Source organism: Macrosteles quadrilineatus, unplaced genomic scaffold (genome assembly GCF_028750875.1).
Source record: "Macrosteles quadrilineatus isolate MER2022 unplaced genomic scaffold, UCM_ALF_1.0 Scaffold_3__2_contigs__length_128488019, whole genome shotgun sequence".
Classification (NCBI taxonomy): domain Eukaryota; kingdom Metazoa; phylum Arthropoda; class Insecta; order Hemiptera; family Cicadellidae; genus Macrosteles; species Macrosteles quadrilineatus.
The window spans coordinates 46728297-46741252 of NW_026542596.1; the positions used below are offsets into that span (position 1 = coordinate 46728297).

At 44.2% G+C, this 12956-nt stretch overlaps 1 protein-coding gene across 1 annotated transcript in view; it reads left to right on the forward strand.

Moving 5' to 3' along the window:
- LOC128990300 (ankyrin repeat and BTB/POZ domain-containing protein 2) overlaps window positions 1–12956 on the forward strand; it is a 119783-nt gene that overhangs the window by 57962 nt on the left and 48865 nt on the right. The window contains exons 5-7 of the mRNA XM_054412629.1: window positions 953–1098; window positions 1872–1959; window positions 12649–12863. Coding sequence (XP_054268604.1) covers window positions 953–1098; window positions 1872–1959; window positions 12649–12863 — 449 coding nt within the window. The remainder of the gene's footprint in view (window positions 1–952; window positions 1099–1871; window positions 1960–12648; window positions 12864–12956) is intronic.

Genomic DNA, 12956 nt, shown 5'->3' on the forward strand with positions numbered 1-12956 from the left:
GTACACTCTCTATTACCCTGACATCTTTTAATTAAACATAGGTTAAACTGGATTACACTCGGCAGAACAATGTTTATCAGCACATCAGCTTAACCGGACTGGATTGGTAGGAAGTGGGCGGTACTGAAACTTCTTTTCTCTTGGGAAAGATTTGAGACCAGTGATCACTTGTCTAAATACAATGCCTTCCCTCATTTAAGTAAATTATTTGGGTTAATTTTTGAGTGATACTTAATTTAATGTTCCTAATTTAACAAGTTTTAGGGGACGTCTGTTTAACCATACAAAAAAATGCAATTTGGCCAAAAATAGACTCACACTTTATACCACATAACCATCGATTGGATCCAAAACATCTAGTCTTTTAACTGTGCCTCACTTAAGTTTGGTGAAAAATGCCTTGCTCTCCAAAAATTTTTTTAAAGAGCTGTCACAAAACAATTAACATCCAAACTCCACTGGTAAAAAAACTGTATTAAAATTCACTCTCCACCTATTACTTTTAAATATCATTACATATTTCTTCTAAGAACAAATATATTTAAATTAGTTGTTTGGAGGAACCTAATAAATTAATTTATGTTAAGGTCACTCCTTTTAATTTATCATTTAATTTTAAAATTTCATTGAAAAAATGTGTTTCAAAATTGAAATGTATTCACTAACCAGGTCTACTCTACAGAAACATATTTTTTTGTATGCCCCACGTTCTTGTTCTGAAACGCTAATCTTGAGCCGAAAATGTTTTACACATTACTTAAGGCTAGGCATAGAATGTCCCAAAGTTATTGCATAGCTATAGGTGATTGACTGGATCACCTATACTCATGGTCTGGACTCAAGACCTCAGGGACGGAGGCAACTACTAGACCAGCTCTCTTCTAGTCTATAAATACAATAACATACCATCATCATTGCGTTCATCATCTGACCATCAGTTTGGTTTTTACAGAGACATGACTACAACGGCAGTTCGTCGGATGACAACAGGTCGTCAGGTCATGCCAGTATGTCTGACGGCCACACTAGCAGCTCACCACCTGTGGACAGACATCACCACTACAGGTCTCCGCTCAACTCGGTACCTGAAGATGAGAGGTAATTATTATCCTTGTAATTTGTTATTTAGCTATGAGTATGGAGTCATGCAATCATAAAAAAATCTTACTTGGCTATTTTACTCAAGAAGGTATTTTCCCGTCACCAATCAACTGCTTCCATCTCCTTCGCTCTTTTATTGGCTCTCAACAATCCTTGTCTTTTGTTGCTTCATTTTTCCACCTCCTCTTTGGGTGTTCATGGGGTTCTCTCTATCCATGTTATTCCTTAATTTGTGTTTTATCTAGTTTAATATCAATTTTATTCATTCATAAACTCATTTACTCAGGAAAATCATTTGCCTGACAAAATGAAATTATGAATGTTGAACCAAACACAATAGGGATCTAAGGAATCCGTATCAATCATTGGACAGGGTTGTAGGGGCAAAATGCAGAAATAGAAAAAGAAATAGGCCTGCTGTATTATCACCAACAAGTGCTGAGGAAGTTTTAGCACTGTTAGTTTTTAAACCTTGAGAAAGATATAACAACTCCCATCCAGCCTCTTGATATTCTAGGTCTAAACCACTGTTACTTCATAACGGCAATTAAATTCAAACCATTTTTTCTAAAAACACAACTCTATCATTGGGCACTTTTTAAAGCAGTCGGTTATACTTTTGTTTTTGGAATACCAAATTTGTTGCTATTTAATTTTTTTTACTTTAAAAACTGTTCAAATATATAAAACTTATATAGTAGGCCTATATTGTTTGTTTGAACTTCAATTTTCAAGCTTGTTTGGCAGATGTTAAACTTGTCCTTGTTAAGGTTGTCTGCAAGTGTGATGCCCAACCAGAGTCGGCCGACACGCAAGAACTTGCAAAGCCGCAGCCGACACAGGGCCACTCCAGCCAAAGTGAGTTTTGCTTTTACTGTATGTTGTGACATTTATATGATGTTATTTACCAAATTGTATAATTAGCTAGTTGTACTTTAACCTGCATGAGTTGAGACTGTTCACCAGTTTTACCAGTTTTATTAAACAGAACAATCGTAAACAAGTTTTCTTCTTTGCCTTTATGAAATTAAACAAATCTATAGGTGTACTTTTATCCTTTTACAAAAACAAAAAGTCCTTGTAAGACCTTTTGATACAATTAGGGATTTTTAAATGTGAGGAAGTTTCCTCCAGAACCCTAGGCCTTCTCAAGGGTGGTAAGGGTCGATAAGTGAACAGACTGAGTATCTCAAACTTCTGTTTTATTTCCTGATATCCTTATCCTAACACATTTGTTTCTATGTACAATATTATATACACTCTGATCCTGGGTCCGTAGTCCTACTACCAGGCAGTGTCTCCGGGCTCGTATTCGGGGGTTGGGCAGAGGTTGGATCAGGTCTTGCTTATTCCCTTACTGGCCCGGTGGTCTATGACACTCCTAACAGATATCCGTGTGGGTCCGCGGTCTAGATCCTTTGGCACCTTCACCCCGGAATCCTCGGTCCCCTAGCTGCTGCTCTCCACTGGAGACGGTTCTGGCTTTCCTGCACAGAAGTCAAGCTGGGCCGGTTCAATGTGCTAATGCTCTCCTCGGGAGACGATTCTGGCGTCACTTGCTCAGAAGTAAGCACTCTCTCTAGACAATCTACTCGGTCTGCAGTCCGACGTAAACTGTCGTCAATACTCGACGTATACCTATACATATACTATCATAAAGTGGTGGGGGACTACATGAGTCCTCCCCTCCACCTACGACTACGGACCCGCGGGCTCAACACGCCCATGCGGGGGTGTCGGGGGCTCAGCACGCCCATCCGACGGTGCTGGTGGCTCAACACGCCCGTCCAGCGAGGCTGGTGGCTCAACACGCCCATCCAGCCGTACCCGTGGCTCAACACGCCCATCAGGAACCTCGCGGGCTCAACACGCCCATGCGAGGGTGCCGGGGGCTCAACACGCCCGTCCGACGGTGCCGGTGGCTCAACACGCCCGTCCAGCGTACCTGTGGCTCAACACGCCCGTCAGGTGACTCGCGGGCTCAACACGCCCATGCGAGTGTGTCGGGGGCTCAACACGCCCGTCCAGCGTACCTGTGGCTCAACACGCCCGTCAGGTAACTCGCGGGCTCAACACGCCCATGCGAGGGTGTCGGGGGCTCAACACGCCCGTCCGACGGTGCCGGGGCTCAACACGCCCATGCGAGGGTGTCGGGGGCTCAACACGCCCGTCCGACGGTGCCGGGGGCTCAACACGCCCGTCCAGCGTACCCGGGGCTCAGCACGCCCATCAGGTGTCTCGCGGGCTCAACACGCCCATGCGAGGGTGTCGGGGGCTCAACACGCCCGTCCGACGGTGCCCGGGGCTCAACACGCCCATCAGGCCCCACACCGGTGGCTCAGCACGCCCATCCGGCGGGGTCGGGCCCGAAGGCCCAACTGACTTCTCGGTGCCAAACACCCTGGTTAAGTACCCGCCGAATGGTACCCAAGAGGTGGGGGTGAGTACCTTACCACCCCCATCGGAGCATCTCTCCCCTCCATTGGAGTCATTTCGATGTCTCCGAGTACCTTTGTATCTTTAACCTCAAAAATTCTCTCAGGGGTAAAAAACACTTCTTTACACTCCCCCTTTTCTTCCCAATGAGGCAAAAAAATAATAATTTCATCTTCCCTTTTGGCCTTACTTACTATTTATTCTAAATATCTACTATCAACCTTCTAATATCTAAACCAATTCTTTTCTCTATGAGACACTGCCAGGGTTTAAAAATTTAATTCCAAAGTCAGAACCAAAATTTGTACTTTATTAAATAAAAAATAAAAATTTCTCTTGTCGTAACTTAAATCAATAAACTTTTAAAACAAAACATAAAATTTTCTATCTTCTGTTAACAAATCATAACTTAAATGTACTCCTAATTATAAAAATGTCCGGTCTTCTTATGCGGAGGGCTTCCAGTAGCGGGTCTTGTCGGAGCGGTCCCTGTATTTTCTTTTCTTCTGTTTCCTCGCTTTATTTCTCATTAAAGGAGACTTGTGTTGCTTCTTCTTCCCTTGCCTTCGACTGGTTGGCGTAGCTAGTGGATCCATCAATGGTTGGGGTGTATTTAGTATCTCTACTTGGACTACCTCTTGCTGCACTGTCACGATCCTGTTATTGTCTATGGGTGCTACCGTGGCTTTAGCTTCATGCAGGGACTGAAGAGATGGACCCGACGAAGAGACTTCTTGATCAAATGTGATTGGTACCAGCTCCCAATCGTTACCAAATTCTTCCGGGACTTTTTGTATGATTGATCTTGACTCTGCTGTTAATTCATCTGTGATTTCCTCCGTTAATTGTTGTTGCTCTTCTGCTGTTATGTCTGCGTCTAGGACATCCTCCTCTGATGTTTTAGGTAGGACTTTCTTCTTGCTCGGTGATACAATAGTACTCTTTTCTTCGTCGGAACTCGAAGAACTGCTGCTAGACGAACTTGATGAAGATGAGGATGACGAGGGACTTCGGCCCTCCTGTTTCTTTCTGATTGATTTAGTTTCCCCTGTGACTCGAGAGTGATGTGATTGCCGTTTTTTATAATTTTCTTCCTCTGGTCCCGTTGACGTGGTCCCCTCTCTCATGTCATTTTTCAGTTCCGTGAACATTGGTGATTCACTACGTTTTATCTTCTTCCTCCCCCTTTTTGCGGGTAAGATTTTAACTCCGGGAATCTCCGGTTGGGGCTGCTGATGTGATTTGATTCGTTTCTGCTTCAATTCATCAACCATGACTTTTCGCAACCAGGGAATGATGCGTTGACTATACGATATCGTGCGATCAGCTGTGTAAGCTTCGGCTGTGAGGCACAGAAATACGCCGCAGTCCACTTTTGAGTATTGTTTGGGTCCTCCTCTTGGTATCACCTTCCATTTTCTGGCTAAGAACACCTCTCTTCGCTTGTGTAATGCTTCAGCTCTTAAATATTCTAGAAACACGTTTGTGGCTTCACTGTGTTCTTTGTGCAGACTATCAAAGACGATTAACTCTTTTGTTCTGAGATCCGCAATAAGTAGGACCCAGTGTTCGATTTTCTGGATAAAATATGGGATCAGCAAAATGTCGAACCGAAATATGTCTACTTTCTTGGTCCAAGACTCAACTCCTTCATATCGATGTTTTAGTAACTTCTCCATAAAATGGGTATTAAAGACGAATACTCTCGGCCATCCACCCCGGGTGCCTCTTGTTTGTAGAATATTGAGGTACTCTGCAATCACTCTGTCGTTTATACATAGGTTATCCCTTAACGCAGTCAAGTCGTCCTCGTGGAGTTCCATGGTGTTGATAGTGTGACTGTCCAACCATTAATGACCAATTTCCTGCTCACCCAGACCTCCTTTAGGTTGTTTATTTTCCTTGTGTGAAGAACAAAGGAGCCTCCTTTGACCTTTACCCTACTTCGCCTCCTTATCTTAGGGTTGTCCGGCTAAGTGTATTCCGTAACTACAATATTGGGAAATCCCAATATTCCGTTGGGTTTCTTCTCTGAGCCTTATTGTTTCGATTCATAACTCGGTCTAATTATTGTTTTTAATTCTCTATTGTTGTTTTGACATCTTTTACGTGCACTCTTGTGGGTTTTCCATTACGGTAAATTTCGATTACTACTGGAGAGTGAACTTTGGTAATTATGTGAGGTCCCGAGTACTTGGGTAATAGTTTTGCATTTATGGCTTTATGGGCCTGTGACAGGTGTCTTTCCCTGCAGAATACTTTGTCTCCTACCTTTGGTTTATAGGGTCTCCTTCTGAGATTGTAATAGTGTCTTTGAACTCCATGAGCTTTCTCTAAATTACTTTTCACTAGTTTAAAAATGGCCTGCATTTCTTGTGCTTTCAATCTCGGGTCTATGTCAATTAATTCATCTGTTGGTAAATTTAACAGTTGAGGGGTGCGTAGTTCCCGCCCAAAATTAAGGTAAGCGGGTGAGAATCCAGTCGAGTTATGTGTTGCCGTATTAAATGCAAACATAAACTCGGGCAACAATAGGTCCCATTTCCTTTGGGTCTCGTTTATGTATTGCGCTATCATTGTTTCAATTACTTTATTTGTCCTTTCAACGGGGTTTGCCTGTGGTGTATATGGAGGAGTGAATCGGTGTATAATACCGTATTCCTTGGCTATCTGGTCAAAGAGAGTACTCGTGTACTGTGTACCATTATCTGAGATTAGCGTGTATGGTGTTCCGTGTCTCAAAATTATTTTTTCCTTAAAAACCTGACTGACGGCTCGTGCGGTAGCTGCTCTGATAGCTGAACATTCTATCCATTTGGTAAACGTGTCTTGAAACATTACTAAATAGCAGTTGCCTTTCGTTGACCGAGGAAATGGACCCACTAGGTCGGTACTGACAGTGTTCCAAGGACCCTTTGGACACCTAAATTGTAGTTCTCCTTGTTTCAATTGACTTGTGTGCTTAAATCTTTCGCAGTTCTCGCAGTTACGGACGTATCTGGAGACGTCCCGAAACATACCAGGCCAATAATATGACCGAACTACCCGGTCATATGTTTTTGCTATTCCCAAGTGTCCTGCTTGCGGATCATCGTGGTTGGCTTGGAGTATTTCGTTTCTCTTTTCATGAGGAACACATAACTTCCAAGGTGATGTAGTACTCCTATCACCTCTCCCTACATTGTTCCATATGTGTTTATACAAACTATCATCGACTATTTTAAATGTGGTATATTTTCCAGGTTGAGACTTGACCCTCGTAACCATTTTATCGTACCATTGAGTCTTTTTACTATATGTGGGCTCGGGTAAAGGTGTGGACTCAGTGTCACATACCATTAGGCTCTCGGCTGTTTCTGTAGTCTGATACATTCTTGAAAGAGCGTCCGCGACTTTGTTCATCGCCCCTTTTCGATACTCTATCCGGAAGTCGTATTGTTGCAGTTCTGAGTACCATCGGGCAAGCCGCCCTGAGGGACTTTGTAGAGTGCTGAGCCATTTTAATGCTTGATGGTCGGTGTAGACGATAACGTGGTATCCTTCAATATATGGACGAAATTTTCTGAATGCGTGTAGAACGGCTAAACATTCTTTCTCTGTGGTCGAATACCGTTTCTCGTTGTCATGCAAGCTTCTACTCAAAAATGCTATTACTCTTTCTTGTCCGTCTAACTTTTGGAACAAGGTAGCTCCTAAGCCTAAGTCCGATGCATCTGTCTGTATGTAGAATTGTTCCGAAAAATCCGGACAGGCTAAAATTGGTGCCTGGGTTAGTAGTGATTTAACTTTTTCGAAGGCTAGATTTTCCTTCTCGGTCCAATTCCACTTAACCGTTTTCCTCAGAAGTTTATTCATCGGTGCTGTTACTTTAGAATATTCGGGGATGAATCGCTTATACCATCCTGCCATCCCTAAGAAGCTGCGAAGCTCTCTGACCGTCCGAGGTGCTGGATAGCGTACCACTGCTTCGATTTTATCCGGGTCAGTTGCAATTCCCTCGGCGTTAACCATATGGCCAAGATATCTTAATTCTGTTTGGCAAAATTTACATTTGTCGAGGTTTAACTGTAGCTTTGCGTCTCTTAGTCTGTTGAATATTTTTGACAAATTCTGAAGATGTTCCGACAGTGTTTTGCCCAGCACTATTATGTCGTCTAAGTAGGCGAAGGCAATTTGCTCGAGGTCCGGGCCTAAGACTGTATCCAATAGTCGTTGGAAAGTAGCGGGTGCCGAATGCAATCCAAATGGCATTACCTTAAATTGGTAAAGTCCTCTCGACGGGGCCGTAAAAGCTGTCAGTGGTCGGCTCTTTTCTTCCAGGGGAATTTGCCAATAGCCATCTTTTAAATCTATGGTCGATATGTATTTAGCCTCTTTTAGCCGATCCAGGATAGCCTGTACTTGTGGCAATGGATATGCATCCTTTACCGTGGCATCATTCACCGATTTTAAATTAACACAAAACCGATATTTCCCGGAGGGCTTTTTCACAAGGACTACTGCCGAGCTCCACGGGCTTACTGATGGTTCTATTACACCTTCTTTCAACATCTTATCAACCTCTTCATTGATAACCTGCTGCATTGCTGGGTTTCTAGGTTGGTACCGATGTTTTATCGGTTGTACTCCCGGTTTTAATCGTAGCTTGTGTTCCACAAGATGGGTAGGGCCACATATCCCTTCGAACTTCCTAAGTTCAAAATCCAAAAACTCTTTCACTTTCATTTCCTCTTCCGTTGTTAGACTTTTAATGTCATAAATGGATTCCTGATCCAGAAATAGAGCCGGGACGCTAGCGTCCTTGTTGTTCCAGTATAACTCCTTTTTAGGGACGTTAATAATTATTCCCCACTCCTGTAGAGTTTCCATACCTAGTATAATGTCTGCTACAAGTCCTGGCAACAAATACATTTTTGCCGAATACTTTTGTTCGTTTGAAACAACTCGGAAAGTATAACATTTTTCAATTACTACTCTGGTTCCATTAGCAACTCTTGCAAATTGGGACTCAACGCTTTTTGCCTTAATTCCCCTTTTCTCCAGAACATCAGCTATCTTCTGGCTGATATAACTCTTACTTGCCCCCGTGTCTACTAGAGCGTTTATCTTATTCTCTAAAATATTTACAACTATATACATTCTATTATCCATATTATTTTGTTCTGCCGTTTCACTGACCTTACTTTCCGTAACGGGTCTCATTTGGTTTATTGTCGAGGACTGGGTGGACCCCTTCTCTCCCGGCCCCCTCTGTAGTTTACCGCTCTTGGACAGGTACAGTTTCCTGACTTTCCTTCTGCTCCACAGAACCTACACGGGGAAGGTTTCTTTGGCAGACGGCAATCTCTAAATATGTGGCCTGGTTGATCGCAGTTCCAACATTTGGGCCTTGAATCCCTTTGACCATAGTTATTATTTCTCCGATCAAAATTTTGAGGACGATACTGATTACTCTGTCTTACAGGACGTTGTTGAGGCCTCGGGAGGTCGTCTCTACCTTTATACGCAATGTCCGGATACATGGATTGTGCAGCATTCACGGGAGGGCGGAAGTTATTTGCCGATTGTTTAATGGATTCATACTCTTTTGCAGCGACCATTAGCTCATTGATTGATTTTATATTCCCTCTGAGACCATATAATTTATACTCCGGGAGCATGTTTTCGTAAATCTGATTAAATTGTTGTTCAGAAGAATACTTTCCATGTCGCCGCATCAGGGTCTGTACACTGATTGCGTAGTCATTAAATAGTTCGTTTTGACCTTGTGTACGAGCTCTTATTTCGGAATCCAATTTTTCCCTATAGCGCTTTGGCAGGAATTGATTTTCTAGATGGACTAAAAATTCACCCCACGTTTTCCAATATGTTTTGTAGTTCCGGTACCAGAGAAGCGCTTTTCCTTTGAGTAACTCAGGGAGAGCAGGTAACAATTCGTCTTCCTCGATATTGTAGGCTTCCCTCATTTCGTTAACTCGTTCCAAAAAGAGAACTACATCCTTATCCCCATCGAAGAAAAGGTTCCACTTTCGGACTGTATTGCACACATTAATATTTTCTAAATATTTGTGACTCACCATCTTGGAATCATCTTTGGTTGGTGATTTCATTTCTGTAGTCTCTCCAGACGATCCTGGTGGTGGGGTGGCTAACGCAGGTCTGTATTCTCCTCTGATGAAACTGCTAAACATACGACGATCAGCTCTCACTGTTCCTGAAGACTGAAGTCCAAATTTCCTCAACTCCTCGACTAATTCCGCCTTCTTAAGGGTATATATCCAACCTGTCCTCGGGTTCCTCTTTTCTTCCTCGACTATGCTTCCGTTGTCCGATTCACTGTCAGACGGCATTTTTCTATTCTTCAATAACGGAGTATTATTTACAATATTTACAGTTTCCGGGTCTCCTTTACCCTTTTCCAAAAGTTCCACTAAAGTCTTCACTTTAGTCCCTGTTCGGGCGCCAAAATCTTGTGAGGAAGTTTCCTCCAGAACCCTAGGCCTTCTCAAGGGTGGTAAGGGTCGATAAGTGAACAGACTGAGTATCTCAAACTTCTGTTTTATTTCCTGATATCCTTATCCTAACACATTTGTTTCTATGTACAATATTATATACACTCTGATCCTGGGTCCGTAGTCCTACTACCAGGCAGTGTCTCCGGGCTCGTATTCGGGGGTTGGGCAGAGGTTGGATCAGGTCTTGCTTATTCCCTTACTGGCCCGGTGGTCTATGACACTCCTAACAGATATCCGTGTGGGTCCGCGGTCTAGATCCTTTGGCACCTTCACCCCGGAATCCTCGGTCCCCTAGCTGCTGCTCTCCACTGGAGACGGTTCTGGCTTTCCTGCACAGAAGTCAAGCTGGGCCGGTTCAATGTGCTAATGCTCTCCTCGGGAGACGATTCTGGCGTCACTTGCTCAGAAGTAAGCACTCTCTCTAGACAATCTACTCGGTCTGCAGTCCGACGTAAACTGTCGTCAATACTCGACGTATACCTATACATATACTATCATAAAGTGGTGGGGGACTACATGAGTCCTCCCCTCCACCTACGACTACGGACCCGCGGGCTCAACACGCCCATGCGGGGGTGTCGGGGGCTCAGCACGCCCATCCGACGGTGCTGGTGGCTCAACACGCCCGTCCAGCGAGGCTGGTGGCTCAACACGCCCATCCAGCCGTACCCGTGGCTCAACACGCCCATCAGGAACCTCGCGGGCTCAACACGCCCATGCGAGGGTGCCGGGGGCTCAACACGCCCGTCCGACGGTGCCGGTGGCTCAACACGCCCGTCCAGCGTACCTGTGGCTCAACACGCCCGTCAGGTGACTCGCGGGCTCAACACGCCCATGCGAGTGTGTCGGGGGCTCAACACGCCCGTCCAGCGTACCTGTGGCTCAACACGCCCGTCAGGTAACTCGCGGGCTCAACACGCCCATGCGAGGGTGTCGGGGGCTCAACACGCCCGTCCGACGGTGCCGGGGCTCAACACGCCCATGCGAGGGTGTCGGGGGCTCAACACGCCCGTCCGACGGTGCCGGGGGCTCAACACGCCCGTCCAGCGTACCCGGGGCTCAGCACGCCCATCAGGTGTCTCGCGGGCTCAACACGCCCATGCGAGGGTGTCGGGGGCTCAACACGCCCGTCCGACGGTGCCCGGGGCTCAACACGCCCATCAGGCCCCACACCGGTGGCTCAGCACGCCCATCCGGCGGGGTCGGGCCCGAAGGCCCAACTGACTTCTCGGTGCCAAACACCCTGGTTAAGTACCCGCCGAATGGTACCCAAGAGGTGGGGGTGAGTACCTTACCACCCCCATCGGAGCATCTCTCCCCTCCATTGGAGTCATTTCGATGTCTCCGAGTACCTTTGTATCTTTAACCTCAAAAATTCTCTCAGGGGTAAAAAACACTTCTTTACATAAAATACAGTAGTATTTGGCCAGGAAGTGGGTGTTTACAGTTTAAGCATGATAGTTCTCGTGCGAGGCTTGCACAGGATGGGTCACCCTTCCTGGGTGGGTCATGTACAATACTTTTAGCCACTCAAACTACAAGAAATATACTTGGTAAGTTTAACACAACAAATAACTTGCACACAATCATAACACTGCAATATTTAATGTGGAAGTGCAATTTGTATGTCCTGTCCTAACCTGTCATATATTTATTGTATGGCTTCGTTAAGAGCAACTTAACAAACTAACTTAACTACTGACAAAATCCATATTAGGCATATCTTTTTTTAAAGTAAACAGTAAATTTACGACATTGATTACCGAACCGTTTCTGTAAACAATGTCTTTCCGGTCTGAAAAGAGTACAGAAACCAGCTGCTTACTCTGTAGTGTGGCAAAAACTATTTTACCTACGACCGTTTTTTAAAGTAGCCATATCAGTCCAGTTCCTAGAATTGAAAAGTTTCACTTTACAGCTGTTTACTTTCATATCCGCATAGTTTCATTTCATATCCACATAGTTTTCTCATATCCACACAGGTAACGGACCAATGAGGTTCAAGTATTGAGAGAAAAGAATTAAAATTGTAATGCTTCGAACGTCAACTAATCAGCTGATCAGCTGATCAGTTGACCAATTTAATTGTTGATCCGACTTGTTCATGTTGATACTCGCGTATTCTTAATTAAGTTGGTGGAAGTCCAAAAATAAATGAAATATTTGCCGAATTGTACCTGATACAATATTATTTATGGTAAGAATGCTGCTAGCAATGTAATATTTAACGAAGTTTAACAAACACGTAATTACAGGAAATCAGCTGATTATACAACAAGTCGTTGCATCTCTTTCAGTGGCAATGACAATACACAAAAACATAACCTCTCTAAAAAGTTATCATTAGTGATTGTTAGTAATTAAATCCAGATTGATAGTAATTAAAAAACGGTCGTAGGTAAAGTAGTGTACGCAACTCGCGTTAATAGTCTTTACGACACTCGTAGAAGTTTTTAAGGCACTCGCCAAGGCTCGTGCCTTAAATTTTCTACTCGTGTCGTAAAGACTCACTTAACGCAATCGTTGCGTAAACTACTATTGATAAAACCAAAAATATTATATTTTTCCTTTAACAATCCCAACCTGTTGCCAACAGCTGGTGCCATGTGGGTCGGGCATAGAAGACATCAAGTTGGCCATACAACAGCTGACAATGCGTTCACACACTTCCACCTCCACGTACAGCAGTCTCAGCGGCAGTGAGAGTGGGGAGCCCGTGGTGAGAAGACTCATGCGTCACTCCAGTCTGGAGACAATTAACACCAACGTCACTAGCGCAGACGAGTTTGTCTGGGTCGACTCTCACAACAGGTACGTTCACTAAAATCACATTTATTTTAAGTGTACAGTTTGGTACATCAAGTAGAGTCACTGAAGCCTAATTGGTCTGAAAAAAATAAACAT